Source organism: Homalodisca vitripennis, chromosome 3 (assembly GCF_021130785.1).
Source record: "Homalodisca vitripennis isolate AUS2020 chromosome 3, UT_GWSS_2.1, whole genome shotgun sequence".
Classification (NCBI taxonomy): domain Eukaryota; kingdom Metazoa; phylum Arthropoda; class Insecta; order Hemiptera; family Cicadellidae; genus Homalodisca; species Homalodisca vitripennis.
The window spans coordinates 110612147-110633785 of NC_060209.1; the positions used below are offsets into that span (position 1 = coordinate 110612147).

A 21639-nucleotide genomic window follows, 5' to 3' on the forward strand; every position below is an offset into this window, starting at 1 on the left:
AGTGTTTCTTCAAAGAACACAGGAAAATACACAAATAACATTATCAAATATTAGTAAAGAAGCATATTTACAAATATATACAATCAGTTCACATTCCTTTAGCATGTATGTTTCGGCAAGCACAAAGGGTGAACACTTTTCTTGCAGTTTTTGCAAATGTACCTACTTTTCTTCCTTTTGCCACCTTGGGCTGTGCTCAACCTACTACACACAGAGCAATTTCTTTCTTTTCCACCAGGTAATAGGTCAAGAGGTTCATTGCCAGCACGTTGTGCTTGAACTGGCGCTTGGTCACCGAGCCACTCGGCAGCAAGTCCTTCGACTAGTGCCACAGTAAAATCTAGTCTCGATATCGGATTGTCTGTGTTATTTTTGTATAGGACATATAGGTTGACAATCATCCGTCCAAAAATGTGGAATGTTACCTTTAGCCAATATTTAAGCGTACGTCGTTCGTCCAGGTAACAATACAACATTTGGTCTGACGTGTCTACGCCACCCATATAGGAGTTATACTGACGAATGACAGAAGGCTTGCTGGTAATAAATACTTTATTTCCCCGTTTTTTACTTTTCAACTCACTTTTTGCCTCAGCATTAGTTGACAAGAGAAGTACTTGCTTTTTTTGCGATTTTTTCAATCGGGCAGCAACCAAAAGCATTTTTCCTTTGCGACAATATTTAGTTTGCCCTACACCAAATTTTTGTGTAAGGGTAGGGGGTATTCCTTGCCTGTTTATTCGTAAAGTGCCTGTCAGATGAGTAAGTTTTGCGTACAAATCATTGGCCAACGGAAATGAGGTGAAAAAGTTGTCGACAAATACATGAAACCCTTTGTTCAAGTAGTTTCCCATTTCTAACAATTTCATTACAACAGTATACCCAAGTCCATGTTTGACACGTCCATTGCTTTGTTCTGTATCTCTTTTACCCTTGTAGCAAAAAAAAGATAAACAGTAGTGAGTAACACTGTCGCATAACAACCACAATTTTACTCCCCACTTATGATGGTGCTTGTTGGGCAGGTACTGTAGCAGCTGTGTGTGATTTTTAGTGCCCACTAAACTTTCGTCAATAGACAGCTGTTTATTTGGTGCATAGTAATGCTTGAATACATTGTTAGCATGATCAACAATAGGAGCAAATCGAGCACATGGGTCATATCCAGGCTCCTTTGGTGAAGGCAAGTGTCGCGTATCTAGCATATGGAAAAATTTCAGAATTGATTCGAATCTATTTCTAGAAAACATTTTCCCGAACCAAGGTGAATTCTGGGATGACTTTGTACTCCAATATGACTCAATCGTAGGCTTTTTATTCAAACCCATATTTATTACAACAGCTAGGAAAGCTTTTATCTCAACAAAGCTGACAGGCCTCCAAGCTCGACTTCTGCTGTGATTTCCTAATTTATGGAGGTTTTGTTGAATAAAATTTCTAGCATACAAGTTAGTGTAGGTCACTAATATGTTCAAAAAAGTCATAGGGAAATAAAGATCAAAATAAGTTATGGGGGCTGAATTTCGAGGAGGACAATGTTTACAGCCAGGAATTTCATTGAACTGAAAAGAATGGTTATACCCAGGGTCATTGTTTTCCTCTATATTTTCCCACTGATCATCGTCGCTATTAGACTCACTGCTTGAGATGTTTTCAGGAAGGCGGGGCCGGCCACGTGGCCGCGGCGTAGTTGTAGTTGCTGCACTTCGATCTTCATCCTCAGATGACGAAATTACTGACCTATTTACAGGCCTATTGCTAGCTAAAGTTCCTTGAAAATTACAACTTGTACTAGGGGTAGGAGTATAACTAGGATCCAAGTCAGTATCATCAGCTTCACTTTCACTTACTTCAGATGACGAACTGTTTTGCAAATTGTTTATTTCACTATCACTAAGAAATTCGTCCTCAACAATAATATTGTGGATTGTGTTGTCACTCACCGGCGAACGACTCATCTTGCACAAATAATACAGATCACTAACTTCAGAGAAAAACTAAACAAAAAACCAAGTAGGCATCTATGAGAAAGGCGGGAACTTGGCAAATAGGTTAGTCGTAAACACTAGCGCACGCTCGGCGAGTTAGAGAAGTAAACAAACAGCTGAGTCAAGGTCTCCAGGACTGCCAACATTAAAATTGTTCACATATCATCTTATTTAGTCAAAAGGAAGTCGAACAGTGTCGACACAAACTTTTAAAGTTCATATGTATATTTAAAAAATATTTTTTCCTGAACGTCCGATCGGTCGGACGTTGGCGGTTTTGGAACGAACCTAGGCTGTCCGATCAGTCGGACGTTGGCGGTTTTGGCATAAACCTACACTGTCCGATCAATCGGACGTTGGCGGTCAAAGGGTTAAGTGTGGGGTCTTCTTCTTCAGAATTATTCTGCTTAGTAACTGGGAGCAGACAACATTTTTGGCATTTCCAGGTGGTATAGCCAACTTAACAGAGCTTTTTTAGGTCACCACCTGATATTCCAGCACATTTAGCATGAAACCAATATTTACAAGGCCCTGTGCAAGCTATTGATGAGTGCTTAGCCCCTATACCACATGTGCCACAAGGGTATTTTGGCATTTTGTGTTAGGGTTGAATGTTAAAATTTTTGGTCAAGAATGATTAAAATGGATTGGGAGAAAGTTTTCCTGCCATCATATACTTATCTATTGTAATGTGCAAAGCAACTACAGTTTAAATTAATATTTAGCAATCTTGGTGCTTCAATATTTTATTTGGTTATAGCAACTTTAGATCAACAACAGCCCCTTCTTCAAAAATAAATAAATATTTCCTCTGTGAAATAATTATTTCATTACATACATTGTTTTCATTAAGAGGAAAATATGAGTTGCAAAAAGACAGCTGTTTATTAATATACTTGACAGTACAGCATGTATAATGCAGACAACAACAAACAGCTGATAACAAGTAGTCTGGTGAGTTTGAACAGCTGTTATGAGTGGTGGGGGTCAGCAGTTCTCAACAGGAAACTGCTCCAGTCAAATAAGTGATCAGTGCTACAAGAAATATCAGCTTTTAATGTTGGCTTTGTTTGTATATTAAATAGTGAAAACTGTTCAAATATGTACAAATAAATGGTTTTTCAACAAATAGAATATTGTTGCTGTGCCTCATATAATAGGGATCTGGCTTCAAGGTTGTACTCCAAACCATGTGGTTTTAGCAGGCAAGATAATGAGTATTTAGAAAATTTAAATATTAATTTGTCTGCAGCAAATAGAGTAGTACCTATTTATTCAATGTATCTAGTATACTTCTCTGATTAGTTAACATTAGAGTTCAACACCAAATCAAACCTTTGAACTGATTTTTAAACTGTAAATTGTTGTACTTGAAAATGTAGCAGTTTCTACTAAACAATTTAAGATTTATACTTAAATGTAAAAAAAACTTTCCTCATTAATAAAGCTCATTGTATTTAATTTAACCTTACGAGCTAAACCACAGTTTATGATCAACTTAATTAGCTTTTTTATTTGGTTATTACGTGGTAACTGCGTGATAAAATAAAACACAAACACTCTTATATGTTTAAAAAATATTATTGTTGATTGAATAAAATCATCATAAGAATTTCCTCTTTTGTCCTGTAAAAAAAGATTTCCCAATTAATAATGCTCATTTAATTTAAATTAAATTACCCGTAAGAACTAAACCATGGTTTATAATCAACTTACACATTCAGTTGGTGCGATTCGTCACCGGTTCGCCATTTTCGTTTGTTGTGTATGCTTTGCGATATTGTGTGAGTGGATTATAGTGTCTGTTGACTGTGTAAGTGTATGTACTCATAATGGAGGAAGACAATAATGTTATTGACGATAATTTTTTATCTGATGAAGACAATGAGTCGAGTTTGAACAGTTCTAGGGACGGTGAAGGTGGCGTCGCCCACTCCCAGTTGGCCAGCACGGCCAGCAACATGGCTGGTTTACGTGACCTGCCCTTCACTGGTCAACCTGGTTTGCTCGTTCCCATTCCAGGTGACAATAAACCAATTGACTGGTTCAATCTTCTTGACACCTTGTTTTTAGAGAATATCATTAGACAAACCAACCTGTATGCCCTGGAACTATTTTGTGGTCCCACCACGACTCCTGCGTCTAGCATAACCAAATGGAAGGACTTAGTGATGGCCGAACTAAGAACATTCTTAGGCCTTCTACTGTTGACTGGCAACGTCAGGCTGAATCGATTGAACAACTATTGGAAAACTCATCGGTTGTTGAACTTTCCTATGTTCAAGGAGTACATGTCTCGAGATCGTTTTCTTGGCATTTTGAGATGTCTACATTATTCAAGAGTTGATATCCCTGATCACCCCGAACCTGCTAACGACTGGTCTTTTAAAATTCAAAATATTGTTGATTATTTCAACAATAAGATGTGACAGATCTATTATCCCGACCGTGAACTGACAATCGACGAAGAGATGGTACTGTGGCGTGGCAGACTGGTCTTCCGCCAGTACGTACAGGGCAAGCGCCACAAATATGGAATCAAAATTTATTCCCTGAATGTACCCGAGGGACTCATGCTGTGCTTCCATGTTTACACGGGGAGCCATGACTCTTGTAGTGGCAAAGTTCATACCGTCAGTCATCATGAAGCTGATGATTGACTTCCTGGGGAAAGGCCATTCCCTGTTCATGGATAATTTTTATAATAGTTTTGTCTTATCATCCAAACTTCTACGTCACTCAACCTACACTACCGGCACCCTACACATCGACAGACTCCATACACCTCCAGCAGTGAAGGCCAAGGCATTGGGCAAAGGTGAAACAATAGTGAACTATGCCCAAAGTGTCATGATTGGAAATGGAGGGATAAGCAGACGGTGACCTACATCCTCCACACAATATGACAGCGAGATGGTCCAAACCACCAACAAGAGAAACAAAAAACCAATCTTGTACTACAACTCTCACATGAAGGGGACTGACCGCTTGGACCAAATGGTATCTTATTATCTCTGTGAGTGCAAGACCCTGCGATGGCACACGAACATTTTTTTGCACTTGCTCCAGGTTGTTGTAGTAAATTCTTTTTACCTGTACAACATGTACAACTCAGATAGACTGTCCCTGTATTACTTCAGAGTTCATGTTCTTGAAGACCTGCTTCCTCCAAAGGAAGCCCAACTGCTCATCACACCGACGCGCAACAGCATGCATCATCTCTCCAAACTAACGAAGTGCAAAGGAAACGGCAAGTCAGTTACCCGGAGGTGCTGCGGTTACTACCAAGAAGGCGAGCGTAAGGAAACAGTGTACTATTGTGCAGTGTGTCCTGACGAACCAGGTCTGTGTGAACTCAGTTGCTTTGATAAGTATCACGAGGACAAATTACTCGGGGAGGGGGGAGTGTTAACTGTTTTTGATGTTGTATATTTTTCAAACTAATATGTAATATATACGTGTAATTGATGTACTATCTACGTGTAATTGATGTACTATCTACGTGTCATTCATGTACTATATACGTGTAATTCACGAATGTTTGTGCCGAAACCTAGTGCACTGCGAGCACATACAACACGGGAACCAGCACCCGGTGCGGATGATGAACAGACTCGGCATGAATATGACGTCACCTGTTCCAGCTAACGCAGCTTCCGGGATACCTTGGACAACCCTTTCGGCTATCCTGACTCCGTTTTGGGTAAGTAAAAAACAAACAAAAAATCCTGCATTTTCTGTCGCCATTAATTTTGTCATCCCCAGTGAATGTGTTAATTAGCTTTATTTTATTTCAGCATTCCTACTTTCCATTTTAAATTATAAATAAAATATTTGGATATAGGTTTAGGTGTTTGTATCTGGACTTAAAACTCCCTGTTATAAATAAACACATTTTTTGTTTTCAATGTTTTTACAGATCAAAGAATTAAGCTATACCCCTATTGATTATTAAAAGATTAACATACTAAATATTATGGCAATATTGGCAATTACTGGCCTAACAAGTACAAATTGTAAGCTGGAAAAAACAAAGAAACAGTGAATTTATCAGCATAGGTAGTTTTTTAATATTTTAGACCTAAGATATAAATGAATAAATTATTTATTTCCTAAAACAAATACAAATATCAGTATTGTGATACAATCATATAGTGTTATAAATCCATACTAACATAAAATAACATTCTGTTATGACAAATCAAATATACAGTTTTAATAGGAAAAAGGGTCCCAAAGGCAAAGCCTGGTTAGGGATTCCATCAGATAAGTTCATTATTTAGATAAAGAGTTCATGTGTGGTTGTAGACACTAAAACTATTTACTATTAATCCCATACGTTAATTTATTGTTACACTTATATTTATGGCGTACCAAACAGAATTAATAAAACTTTAAATCACCTTTGTGACAAATTATGACATAATTTGCTAATTAAAAAAAGTCAGTGAAAACACATTAGTTAGTAGAGTGAAACGCCGCCTACCGCATCAGAATACGATGATCCTGTCAGAAATGGCAGCGCATAATGTACTTCCCAATGTGTACCTAAAACAACCCGCCATTTCTGATTGGATAAACCTTTTGAGATGCAGTTTGCGGAATTCAACTCTACTAAGTGAGCTCTTTCAAAAGAGGTATCACTCGACCCATGCTTTCATTTAAGATTTCCATGTTTTCCTCTGTAGGCCGTCCCCCCGTGGTTGGCATGTCATGGTAATAGCAAGGAAAGATAGTTTACATAGCCATATGACACTGTGCAAAGTTTATAGATGTTATCTGCTATGGTTTGTAAAATATTAAGCCGTACCCAGACTTTTCAAACACGCTGTATATATATTTTAAATATTGCCTCAGACCGCCAAACTAAAATTAACCCATCTTTTTCTAGGCTTTTCTTGTTATTAAGATGCCAGTAACATAAAAGTAACTGGAATCTGTTTCTGCTCATTACTTATCGGGCAACAGAGCTATACAAAGAATTTTTTGATCAGTAATTACTTACACGTAGCAGTGAAACTAAATCCATTTATACAAACAAACCAATGAATTTGTTCATATCCTCTGGATTAGTATTTTTCCAGTATTTTAGCATACTCTTACGGCTGAGTCACCGCTTAGAAATTACATTATTTGCATTGTGATTGGTTTCCATAACCATCATTTAAATTATTTCATCAGCCAAATAATGCTCAAAAAAGTTAATAAACTTTGCATCGTCAGGTGAATTAAAATTTAATTTTGGTGTCTGATTGAAGTGAAAAGTTTTTTGCTTACCCTAATATGTCCCAGCCCTCATCAGTAACCAAGGTATTTGTAGAATTACTATTACCAGATGTGTGATTTGTAGTGTTATTAATATCACTAGAGTTCAGAATACTGTCTGATTTTTCGATGACATTGTTAACATCAGTATAGTCTTCATAGTCCATATCAGGAATAAATCATCACTGTCACTATCGTCAGGAATATTACTAACATTGAATTGAAACTACCATTGTCACTGATACCGGCGTATAAATCACCCGGTGACGAAAGATTATCAATCATTCGATCAATTTCAGATGAACACAGTTGATAAACTCATTTTAAAGAGTAACTGAGCACTACGAACATTCAGTGTAACATCACTTAGTAGAAAGAAACACAATGCGAGGTATCCGTAAAATGACGGGAAAACAGTATGGAGAATTACTAACAACTTTCTCATTGTGGAATAGTCATCACGTAACAGGACAGCTGATGCATCTGTAGCAGTCAGTGAGCAAAAAAAATATGATTTTCGTACTGCCAACAAAGAAAACTAAATTTCTCTACTATAAGGCGTTGTGTATAGTGGCCCGACAGGTGAGTTTTTTAGTGATATTTGTATATGTAAATAGTGGTGTCGGGCTAAAGTTCATGGCGCTTTATAAACATGATATTCATAAATAAGTCATCAAATCGTAGTTATTAGTCCCCAGTAAAGAGTAAATGCCCAAATGTTGCAAGTATTTACGTTAACAAAATTGGGCACTCTACCGTTGAAATGTAATTTATGGAGTCGGCAGTTAACATGTTAAATTAACAATGGTTGGCTTGGGTGGAAGTTGATGGGAACATTGATTTTCTTATATAAGTTTACCAGACCCAAAACACCTGTTTTGCATTTCCCTTTACTATTTAAAAAGAACCAATTCATTTATGTTATGCTCTATGAGGCATTTATTATTGAATTATGACCATAATAGTAGCTTTTAAGCTTTGTACATAACTCATACAGTGCCAGGTTACTGGACATTTAAGTTGCATTCAGCCAGAAAGACTGTACGTATCTACGATAATAATTCTGTTAATATTATCATCTATTTAGTAACCAATGTTTTACCTCAGTTAAAACTTCATTACTTGATGTCTAAAGTGGAGGGTGACTCAAATTTGGTAATCCACAGGGATAAGCTTTTATTTGTGTACATGAGAAATATGTAGAAGCTAGGATGGGAAGAGCTGAGGGTTAGAGCTTCAATAATTAAACTATGCTTACGATTAGAATACTTCACAACTCCTTTAAGACCCTCTACCACCATGGCAGTTCTTTGTAAGGTTTCTGACACTAGCTTTTCTACCTGTAACAAAACAAAACAACAAAACATAAGGCTCTTGGGATCTTATTGTTTTCTTATTTTATTATTCTCTACTCTTTCCTTTTATTTTTTTTTATAAAACAGTCTGATTCTTGTGATATGATTACTAGAATATATAGCAGCCTTAATGATGAATTAGGTATTAAAATATTTGACCAAAATGTCCTGAGTAAAAGGTATGACATTTATATAACTTTCATCAACATTATCATAACATTTTACTAGGAAAAATAGAAGAAAATTACTGTCAGAAATAGATGGACAACAAGACCTAAATTTAAGTGTTCACATTAAAAATCATATTCCGGGTAACACATTTATATTAACCAAAAATAGTACAGTAAAAAATGTATCCAAAAACTTAAATATGCCGAAAACATCTGATTCCAAACAATCTCAAGATTTATTTTTAGCTGGCTGTATGTTTTTAAAGATTACGAGAACAAAGTGTAATATCTTTTAGACAGTAACTTGAGCAATTAATGAAATAATCAGATTATAACTATCTGCAAAACTAATTATATAGTGAATTTGGAACAGTCGGAATAGGACCAAGATGCATCCACCGCAGTAAATGTGTTAAACTATAATACATCTCTAACAAGAGAATATGTTGTTAACACCTTCACTCTGACACCAGACATGTACTGATTTTAGGACAGCCTCGGTAGAAGCAAAGTGCATCCACCATTTTTGGTAATATTATTTGGGTGTTTGTTTTTTTTTAATATAATAAATTAGCAGTGTATGCATGTTGTGTGTTATAATAAAAACAATTCATCCATAAATATAGTTAAAAAAAAAATACCCTATCTAATGCCATTTTGATTTTATGAACGTTTTGGTAAAATTTTAAAAAATAGCTGAAATATGCTTGGTGTTTTTCAGCAGTACCTTGAGAGTAATCTCTGGCTTTTTTGGACAAACCTTTTTTATTATGCTCCAGCACTACAAGGGATAAACTATAATGCATCTCTAGCTAGAGAATATGTTGTTAAAAAATGTACTACGTCACCAGACATGTACCAAGTTTAAGATAGCCTGTATAGTGCCACAGTCCATCCACCGCAGACAATGTGTCAAACTATAAAACATCTCTAGCTATAGAATATGTTGTTAACACCTTCAATACAACACCAGACATGTACTGACAGTCCAGCTTTTATATTGAATGTACCCATAATTTATGAAAAAATAGACTTGTTCAAAATTAGGTAAATCAGTTTATTTTCTGAAAAGTGATAAAATGATTGTATGCAGAAGACACTTTGAGGCTATTATTATATGGAGTTTAGCATTGAACAATGTTATGAGTCACCACACTGTTCAAGATGGTAAGCTCAGTGTGGATTTATCAAGTCCAACATGTTTTATTAAGTAGGTACTTATAAAATTGAAAGGATTAATATGAAATATACATATGTGAAGAGCTGTTTTGATAAGCTGGAATTAGATAATGGGGAAATTATAACGGAACCATTAAGTGTAGCAGAAACAATAAACAATTACCTAATCGCGGCACAATCGGGTTCTTGCGATAAAGGCTCGGTTTCTACCGTATCATTACCGCAAAGGCCAGTTTCGTTTTTCATTCATCCAACAACTGAAGATGAAGTTATTTCCATTATTAATGGTTTGAAAAATAAAAAATCTTCTGGTTTTGATGGCTTCAATGTTGTTTTAATAAAAACTATAGCAAATGAAATTTCTTCCGTTTTGACTTACATAATTAATTTAAGTTTTACAAACGGAATTTTTCCTGAAAAATTGAAGTCAAATATAATCGTGCCAATTTTTAAAAAAGGGTTATCAGTTAAATTTGATAATCTAAGACCAATAAGCCTTCTATCAATATTCTCAAAAATTATTGAAAAACTCATGAAATTACGCATAATACAGTTTTTAGATAGATTGAATTTTTTTAGTGATAACCAATATGGATTTAGGAAAGGAAGATCTACCGAAGACGCTTTGTTAAATAGCTCAAATCTGATTTATAAAAGTTTCAACAGTAAAAATAAAACATCTGGTCTTTTTATTGATTTTAAAAGGGCATTTGACCTAGTCAATCATGAAATACTTTTAGATAAATTACATGCAGTTGGTATAAGAGGAGTAGCACAAGACTGGTTTCGAAGTTTTCTCACAAATCGTAAGCAAAGAGTAAAAGTATGTGGTGCTCTGAGTTTTCCCCTGACTGTCTCAGCAGGGGTCCCCCAGGGTTCCGTTTTGTCTGCTACCCTTTTCATAATTTTTATTAACGATTTGTTAGAGGAGGAGTTTCACGGAAAGCCAAGCGTTTTTGCTGACGATTTTGCCATGTTTTATTCTGAAAAGAACCCTCAACAAATTTGGAACAACATGATGGACGATATACGAGTTTTGAGAAAGTGGTGTGATGAAAACAAAATGGAAATTAATGTAAATAAAACAAAATTTATGAATTTTGATTTTGTTGGTTTTAGTTTTAACGAATTGGTAAAATATCACGAGCAAAACTGTACGGGAAATTTTTGTAATTGTTTGACTATTGGAAAGGTGGATCAATTTAAGTATCTGGGTGTTTTTTTCGATGAAAAGTTATCTTGGGATAAGCATATATTGTTTTTACAAAATAAATTAAAATCTTGTATCAGAAAATTTTATTTTTTAAAAAATTGTTGTGACGAAAAGTTATTAAGAATCTTATATTACGCCTTAATACAATCCAGGTTGCAATACGCAATTCAATGTTGGGGCGGGACTTTTAAATACCACGTAGAAAAATTGCGAGTTGTACAAAATCATTTTATTCGAATCATATTAGGAAAATCTATTAGAGAAAGTTCCTATCCTCTTTATTGTCATTTGAAAATTCTCCCTATACAGCACCTTTTTGTATATAAGGTACTAAGAGTATTTTATATCAGAAGTGGTAATACTGGAACTTTTGAATTAGTTTATAGTGCTAGACGTAATTTTCAGAACATCTTTCGAGTACCTAAAGTCAACAGATCTTCATTTAGGCAATCCTTTAATTATCTTGGTCCAAAGTACTTTAACAAATTACCGCTTGAAATAAAATTATGTAACTCATTTAATAGTTTTGATAAATCTGTTAAATGGTGGTTGTTCTCGTTGGAGGGTACTAATTTCTTAAACAGTATATTAATTTAGTATCTTTTTGTTTGTAATTTTTCTTTTGTATATAGCCTAAACCTATAATAATGTAAAACACCATTAATAAAAAAAAAAAACAAATTATTTTTGGTTTGTAAATAGCATAATTATTACGTTTTTATTTATAGATTTGTATATATTTATGTACAGGGATATGTTTATGTATGTATGTAGAAAGATTTTCCAATATTTAAAAGGAAACTTTTTTGTTCTTTGTTTTGGTGACTTATATCTTTAAAGGTGTATTTTATTTAGTTAAAGCTACACAGAAGATGGCAGTTAAAGTGATGGACTGGACTCTGTTTGTTTATTTATATATTATATTTTTAGTTGCGCTGCCACATAACTGGAAATCGTGGCAGTGTAATTCCGAGGTTTTGTAATGTTATTTAATTGTTTAGTTATTATGGAATAAATCATTATTCATTATTCTCATTATTCTCATATAAAGAGGTTTTAATGAATCCCCCCCAAGTTTTAGAAATAAAGGACAAAACAAGTTTTTTCCATCACACAAATACATGCATCTTCAAAATCCCAAATAGTATATATATTTCGACTTCTGTGAAGATTTTGAGACAACGTTAACAGTAAACATTAAGGACCACTATAAACTTATAAGGTTATAGATATGAAAGCTAAGTCAGAATGACTATTCAGTAATATAGTATTACTGAAGATTGTCCAATATAATGAGAAAGTTCTGGTTCTTGATTTTGAATAATAACAAATAATTAAACTTCACAAAAACAGCTATGTGTCAAAGCAGTTTCATAAAAGACTCTTTTTATAATGCACATTGCTACAAAGAGGTGCATCCATGACCTGGTGTTAACATTCCCAGAATTAAAATCCAAAAAGAGTCATTACATTGAGGCATGTTACATGTTTGATGCTTTAAGTGGATTAAATAAGAATTTCACAATTTAAATTTTGTTCTTATTTAGTCAAAGTACAAAATAAACAAATCACATACCTATTTCCTATTTGTGGTTGAGATTTGGATCACTGTAATAGTTTCTTTATTAGCAGTACAAAAAGGAAAAACTACTCGTAAATAGAACGACCTCAACTTCACTTGGGCAAAATGTTGACATGCAGTTTTTTTTTTTTATGACTATTTTATCAAATATGACTGGCTAACATCCTCAACTTAATATTTTAACAAAGAACATTTTAGTAAAGGAATCAGTTTTGTTATTCAAATGGTTCTATTATTAATTGTATACCATGTGGAAACATTGCAGTTTCAAAATCTTCATCTCATTGTATACGAACCCTCTGAACACGAAGAATAATCTCTGAAGAACTCATGACTGCAACTGCTCCCAAAGTCTCTCTTACATCTGTCAAAATAAGGTATGCCAGGTTGTCAGCATATTGTTCGACTATTATCCACCACTTTCACCTGTACTTTAGCAACATACGTAATACCCAGCTTGAAGATCACGATGTTACCGCTTTTTGCTCACATTTTATCTTCATTATTCACTCCATTTTAACTTTACCTTAGCTTTATATCATTTGTTATTGTCAGCTAACCACTTTGCGCCATCTGTGTTATGTTCATTAGTCTTACGCAGTTTTATGTTTGATTAGGCTATATAATCAGTGACAGCTTTGTAAAGCTACCTTACATTTTTTTTATCTGGAGGCATGCTTCCTAAAAGTCTTGTGAGGTTATTTATCCTGTTTTGACACTCACCAACATTGTGTTACGTTTGGACTAGAATTAAAAGACCCTCTTTGCAATCCGTTTTGAGGAAGGATCGTATCTACCTGGCAAACTCGACAAAGTCTCAGCATTTAGCTATCCTATTTCTGGTCATCTCATTTAGAGACTTTTTTTACGCACATTAAATTTTTTTACATTTTATGTTATTTGTGTCCATAATATTTTAATTACTGTTTTTCGGTCTTTATTAGGCATTTTTAAATTTATTTTATAGTGACAATTTTAAGTATTTGCGTTTTTGCTACATTTTGGCGTTTTAATCCTTTTCTTTCATTGCTGACAATGCTTGTGTTTTTACACTCTTGACATTGCCACAATTTTTCTTTTTACTTGAAATCCCTTTCTCGTTGAACCCAATAGCTTAACATTAAAAAAAGAGTGAGGGCGACAAAGAATTGTATGTAATCATTGTCCTTATTGAAGCCTGAGAGTCATAATTTTTACGACAATGTTTTTTTTTCATAATATTAGGAAACTTTGTACAGTAATGTTCCATTTATTTTTGTAATTTATTATTAAGATTTATTATAGAATGAGACTGCACCTACCTATATAATGCTCACAATACATATATGAATAATTTCTTAATTTCACATATTCTTAATTATTTGTACTGATTGTATAATATTTTTGACGCCAATACGTTTCTTGATGTTACTGTAAATAAAGATGATTGATTGATTTAATGAGTGTATCTATATTGGCAAAAGCTTTGAAAGTGTAAGACTTTCCTTTGGATTACAAGACTAGGTGAGATTTGTTGTGATACAAATAACGAAAGCTGTACAATCAGTGAGTAAAAAATACAAGAATGACATATTAGACATTGCACCACCAGGATTTGACTTGAGGTCGACTGTGAAATAAAGGAATAGGGGGAATTTGATAAGCACCTACTATTACATTAAAGTGTTTAATCGGTTGAAGATGGCATAAAAAGGCCAATGAGCTTCTGTACAGGTTGAAAACCCACTCCAGTTCGAGCATTTTGAAACATAAAAAGAAAATGCTACTGATGAAAAATTAGCACTGTTCAATTTGATTATGCTGAGAACTATTCAATGATACAAGATGAGATACAAAGTGCACATTGGCAACACCAACAGGTGTCAATTTTCACTTGTCATTTGAGGGAAAGAAAAAAAGGTTAATTCCTATGACAAATTTTTTCCCATTACGATTGTTCAAAAGTCAAAGAAACTGATTTCTTCAGCAACGACTGTGCAGCTTAATTTAAAAATCATTACATGAAGATTATATGGATAAATTTTGCTGCCAATTATAGCAGAGGTGCGGTCAATGGTGTTGGGGGAGTCATAAAAGGTACAGTTTGGGTTACTGTGAAGAGTAGGAAAGTAGTTTTAAATTCAGCAAAATACTTTTATGAGTGTGTCAAAAAGGAATGTAAGAAAATACAATTTTTTCATTGAAAAGAAAATGTAAAGGAAAATAGAGAATTATTGGACTTAAGGTTTGACAGATCTTTGAAGATCAAAGGGATACAATTGTTTCATATATTTGAGAGAGTTAGTAAAACTCACGTCTTTGAAAAACAAAAAGCATTGTACCAATAATAGATTGCGATACCATGAAGTTTAAACTTCTTCAGATAATGATATAGATACATGACCAGAGCAATTGGAAGGAGACAGTCTCAAAGGTCTGTTTATTATCCACTGGGTGATGGTGAGATATGACAATGACTGGCACCTAGGTAACTTATTACGTGTTATTTGGAATAGTAATTATTAATGCTTCCAAGGTACATAATACTTTCTTATTTTCACAAAAAGATAATTTTGTTGTTGGTATTTACTTTAGGTATATTATTTTTTACAAAATGTGAAATCATAACTTGGGTTGAACAATTAAAGGAAAGCTTACAGTCTTTAAAATGATCACTTGTATTTTAAAATGGAATAAAGATTACATTATAACTTAAATGCCTAACACTTTTATTGCAATATATAGTATCAGTTAAAACTGATTGCCTTTACTTTTTCAGGTGAGATAAAACCTTCCTTAGTGTCAACATTATGAGTAAAAGTGGAACAAAGTTAATCTGGCCAACTTCTCTAGACATACAAACTGTGGAAGCAGACAACATTCTATGTGAAGTTGATCTTCTATTCCCAATCTCCAAATGACATTTTGTGCTAACTGAAGCATTTCTTTGTCATATTACACCACTGTATAACAAAATTCCTTAAGTAATACTTATATGTATCAGAAATTTTATTAATCTAAATTCTCTAAAAAGTATTTATTTTCTGATATCTTTGAACAAATATTTTACTTGACATTAATTTAAATTTAAACTCAAGTATACCTGATTTTAAAAGAAAATATGAAATAAACCTTAAATATATGGATAAAAGTGATCTCGTACCCTCCATTACACAAAATGTCCCGTCCATTCCTATTAGTGAAATATTTTTTACTCATTTACTCATAACACAAATACAATATTGTAAGTCTCAACAGTTATTCAGAAAGTACAATTGATATTATTTACTTTCCCATGTACAAAAATTTAGATTTTATTTAATATTTTACCACTATAAGTTATCGAATATTGAAATATCTTGTCTGATACAAAATAATGGCTGTTTACCTTATTTAAAAATGTTATGCCATTAGAGAAATATTTTTTTAAGGAATTAAACTTCTTAGTTACCTTTTTGACCCCTTAATTGAACTTACCTGAACAGGGCTGGTTTGTAAAACTACATCTTTCAAACTAGCTCCTAGAACGCTGTTAACATCTTCTGTTGCTGACTTTATACTAGAATTTTGCCATATTTGCTGGCATTGGCTTTCTTGAAGTTTAAATGCATTATTAAACACCATTCCGGCTCCCTTCAGAACACCCAAAATATCAGACCTTAATGGTCGTGACATAGTTTTGGTTTTACCTGTAAAAACACAAGTTTTTAGTAACACAAAACTAAATCTTCATTAACTTATGTTGCAATAATATTATCAGTCCAGAAATTACACCTAAATGATGTTCTTGGAAAAAATGTAATCTAGGTTAACATTCTAAGAGAAACAGCATGTTTTGTAAACATAAAAAACATAATATGTTTCTATTTCAATATACGTTATAGATGAACTTACACACAATCATTTACTTTCTATGCATAGATTAGTCATAAAAACTATTTTAGTTTTTTTCATTGGGTAGGGAGTCAAGTATTTTTGTTTATAACTAATTATAAATTATATTTTTAAAAAGATATAAAATTTAAAAAATAATAAAACCAATGTAACTGGTACTGTTCTATATTATATCACTCGCAATTACCAAATTCGGGTATTGACAGGCATTTTTACCCACTACGTGGAGTATGAATGTTATTTTATTCTTTCTGGGAAATGAGAATATTTTATGCAGGCAATGGATAAACCAAAATAGCAAATTCGTGGAGTGAATAATAATAATAATAAATCTTTATTGTCACAAACGTTTCATGATAATATAGCACAGCTATAAAACAGATGTCATTGTCAGATATAACCTACCTACACGACTCTTGTTTGACTAAATCCAAACAACCTAACACACACAACAATAAAACACGCAAAACGGCAATAAAACACACACAATAAAGCAGGGTATTAATTAACTTATCACAGGAAAGAAATATGCCAACTTGTAAACCTACTTAAAAACACAAAAATCAACATTAACAAATAGTAATATATTGCTTAAAATTTAAAAATGTTATTTAAAAATTCACTTACATTATATGTTTTTTCAAGTAACAACTCCTTAATGTTATCATGGAATGCGGCTGAATATATTAATTCCTTTAACCTTAAAGGTAATTTATTGAAACATTTTTTCTCCGTGTAGGATGGTGTCTTTTCCACCACTTTCAGATGATGTTTGGGATATTGAAAATTAGTTACCTAGTATTATGACTGTGTTTATGGTTTTTATTAAAAAGGTTGTCGTAATTAGACTTCACTGTTAATAACGTTTTGAAAATTATTAGGCTTGGTACAGTTAAAATTTTATGTTCATTAAAAGTAGGCTTACAAGAAGCCTTCCAAGGTGAAAATGTCATCATTCTTAAAAATTGTATTTATATCTGTTGAAAACCCCCAGAACTCAATTCTGTACTGAAGGATTGAATAAAAATAAGCATAATATATGATTAAACGCGTTTTTAAATCTATGGTATGTCTCAAAATAAGCATTTGAAAGCATGCTGAGTTTAACCTTCAATAGTTTCAATGCACTTAGTTCAATTCAAATGCAAATCCAGTTGTAGCCCCAAAATTTTGTGTTTCCACTAATAGAAAATCTCTGATGTTCAAATTGTAAATCATTAAAATGATGATTTCTTGATTGAGGAGTACAACATTTTACCAATTTAGTTTTTTCTTGAATTAGTTTGAGTCCATTTGCTTCAAACCCTTCCTTTAATTCAGTTATGGTTTCACTGATTTTAACTTTCAATTCAACGTCATTCTTAGATCTAACAAGTGCAGTTGTATCATCTGCATAAAGTGTTAGACTGTTTGACATGTTTGCAGGGAGATCATTTATGTACAAAAGAAACAAAAGAGGTCCCATAATTGAACCTTGTGGAACCCCAACTTTTAATTGCTCCCACTGTGATTTAGATTTAACATATTTTTTACAGATGACTGTCCTTTGATAACGATTTGATAGATAGGATTGGATCCAAGATATTGAATTCTTATAAAATTTATAAGCATTCAACTTTTTAATTCATGAGTATATCATGATTAACACAGTCAAACGCCTTGGATAGGTCACAAAACACACCCACTGCGCTCTGGGATCCATCCAAGGCCCATGACACTTCGTCAATAAATTTAGATAATGCAGTCACTGTACTCATCCCTTTTCTGAAGCCAAATTGTTCAGAAGCTAAAATATATATTTTTTTTCTAAAAATGCTAATATTTGATTTAAAGCTGATTTAAAAAAAATTTAGATAACGATGGCAGAACTGAAATCGGTCTATAATTATCAGGATTTACTCTCTCTCTCTCTTTTTATGAAGAGGTTTGACATCTGTGAACTTTAAATAATTTGGAAAAGAGGCATTTTGAAAAGATTGGTTTATAATAATAGCTAAAGGTTTTGCTATAAAACCTGAAACTTTTTTCATCACATTTACTGGAACTCCATCCCAACCTGTGGATCTTTTATTTTGTAAAGATTTAACTACTTTTAGTACATCATTGTCAGTAATGTTTTCAAAACCAAACTCTGAATACTCGTGGTTTACATTTAAGCCTTCCACAAGTTTCAGAGCCTTATGAGCACAAGAATACAGTCCAATTTCTTTAGAAATATATGAATTTTTTATTGAAAAATATTGCAATGTCTAGAGTGTTATTTAAACATCTATCAGCTACCACTATGTCAGAAAATTCTGCTTCAACTTTTTTACAACCCAGTTCAGATTTAACAATACTCCAAGCCGCCTTACTTTTATCATCTGAATTGGCTATGAATTTATTGTTTGTAAGTTTGTTTGCTACATTGCAGATCTTTTTAAAAGTTCTTTTGTATTCTTTTACATAGTTTATAAAATGTTCATCATTGGAATGCTTCACCAGCCTACTTAACTCTCTTCTTTTATACTATATACTTTAATGCACTTTGTTATCCATGATTTGTTTTTTTGAGAATTTTTGTTACTATAAAATTTTAAGGGAAATTCTTCTTTAAATGCATTTATTTGCAAGAAATTTAAATTGTTTGCTTCAAAATTATTTTCAGTAGACACATCCCATTTGATTCCTTTAATAATTCTAATAAAATTATTGATATTTTTATTTGAGAATAAACGTTTTTTATTTTTCAACCCACCTAATTGTTTATTCAAAGTTAAGTCATCAGACGAATTTATGAAAAGTGCTCTGTGGTCTCAGAGACCAAGTTCTAAATTCATTAACGGAGTTGCAATCTGGAACTTAAATTTTAATGTTAAGATATTATCAATACAAGTCTGTGAATTTTTGTAACTCTCATAGGCATAGAAAAATTAGTTTGAAAACCATATTGTCCTAATAAGGAAAGAAATTCCAATGAGTATTGCAACAGTCATCCATGATGTCTACATTAAAGTCTGAAGCTATGCAAATATGTTTAGTGTTTCGCCTTTTTGCCAAGCTTTTTAATATCTCCTCAAATTTGGTTAGAAAAGATTTAAAATTTGCTGCACTTGGGAATTCTATAAATAGAGACAACAAATATATTTAAAGTCAAAACTTCAACACAAGAGATTTCAAAAACTGAACCCTCGCTAAAAGTACACAGATCATCCACCTCTCACTCTGTATTCCAGATTGTCTTTCAACAAAATGCAAGAACCACCAAGGATTATACCTTCTCTACAGTAAAAACTAGCAAGCTTATAGTTTGGGATACTGTTTAATAGATGGACATTTTCATTCTTTAACCAATGCTCATTTAAGCAGATTATTGATATATTTGAGTTTTTCAAAATTATCTCAAATTCATTTTTTTTATTTTTTTCTATTAATCCACCTTGAATGTTGAAATGCATAAGCCACATAAATTTATCATTATATCTAGCATTATTACAGATTGGCCAGCAATTTATGTTTTTACTTAAAAGATCATGTAAGGAATTAAAATTATGATAATTACTACATACAACACAATAGTTTTCTAATCTTAACTGGGATTCACATTTCTGTCTTTGGAAAAGTTTTTTTGACTGGAAGGTTTACTGATAAGTGTGTCAGAGCTGAGTATGGGAGGAGTTGTCAGGGATGGAAAACCAGATAGGGAAGGTGTGCTATAAGTTTGAGACAATGCAGGAGTAGTTGTAATGGATAGATATGTAGGGGAGTTGTATTGTTTCCACAGATTTCTATAACATCCAGCCCAGAGAAATCCGGCAGTGATGAGTGAACGGTAGGTGCAGATTCACGTTCTTCGTAGAGGCTGGCCAGTAGTCCTCGAAGTTTTTCAAGAAACTCTGAACGAGGAAGACCATCTCTCAACTCTCTCTTAGAACCCTGGTCATAAGACAGCACGTAGACAGTAGCATTTGTTTCTCGTTGAAACTCCACAACCTTCTCAAAAAAATGTCCGGGTTGGATTAGATCTCTTATGCAGCCCATAGGAGAACATATTAGGGTCTTGAGTCCTCTTATCTTGAAGTCTTCGATAAGCTGTGTAAAAGCACTGTTATAATCTTCTTCGGTTGGTTTCCCAAAGTAGTCTTTCTTGGTAACTAAACTATACACTGACGCACCATTTCCCACCTTCTGCAATGTCAGTTTGGTATTCACATAGTCTGTATTTTGAGGTCTCCCAAAGCTCTCTCTAAACACCACTGCCACCCCAGCTGACATATGTCTATGAGTAAAATCTGCAAATATAATGTGCGAAAAACCTACAGAAGGATCGTTTTTAGCTGGTTGATCACGTCATGTATATATCTGCCTCCAGGATATTCACTCCATCTTCATTTGACTTCCTGGAAAATTTTGGCACGGAGGTGTTCTTTATTTTGTTTAATATTATGTTTTTCACCATCATAGAAATGTTATCCTTACCTTTTTTATTAAAATGTAGGCCGCGATATGAATAATAATGATGAGGAAGTATGTGTAAAGGAAGTAGGTTTATGCCATTTGTTCTTACAATTTCCTCAATTTCACTGTTGAAACTGCTTATTCTTATGTCAAGGCTGGGTTTGTCATGCCTCATAGGAATGCTGGCCAATACGAGGTTTGTATGTTTGGTATAGGATATAACCCTGCACACTTCATCATTCAATTGTTGGGTGCCTTTTGTTTCCATGTCATTAGTTCCACCTATGACCGAAAAGTAATCTTTTTTTCCTAGATCCTTGCTCAATTCTTTAACCTCTTCAGTTACTTTATTAAATCTTGCCCCCGACCTAACATAGGAACAGACATCCACATGTGACCTTTGTTCTATTAGATTACTCAATTGTTTTCCGTGGCTGTCTGTGAATACTTTCACTTTTGCTAGACCCGAAGTAAACTTTCATTAAGGCTTCTGAGTAAAATAAAATACCCACCCCTTGGAATAACTATTTTGGATTTGATTATTTAAGTACCGGTATATTATACTTAGGTAATATAC

The 21639-nt window shown here is 33.4% G+C and overlaps 1 protein-coding gene and 1 long non-coding RNA gene across 5 annotated transcripts in view; one reads left to right on the plus strand and one right to left on the minus strand.

Moving 5' to 3' along the window:
- LOC124357294 (atypical kinase COQ8B, mitochondrial-like) overlaps positions 1-16406 on the minus strand; it is a 52676-nt gene extending 36270 nt beyond the window's left edge. The window contains exons 1-2 of one of the 3 annotated variants that reach the window (XM_046808953.1): positions 16209-16406; positions 8512-8593 (exon numbers count right to left, since the gene is read on the minus strand). In XM_046808953.1, the coding sequence (XP_046664909.1) occupies positions 8512-8593; positions 16209-16406 (280 nt within the window). The other 2 variants (XM_046808954.1, XM_046808955.1) reach the window with 2 other exon arrangements.
- Positions 7532-16212, plus strand: LOC124357296. 2 transcript variants are annotated; one of them, XR_006921933.1, is made up of 3 exons: positions 7532-7835; positions 13018-13129; positions 15511-16212. It is a non-coding gene; the product is annotated as an uncharacterized LOC124357296 (long non-coding RNA). The 2 variants fall into 2 exon arrangements; XR_006921934.1 differs by lacking the exon at positions 7532-7835 and adding an exon at positions 9147-9307.
- Positions 16407-21639: the final 5233 nt, after the last annotated feature.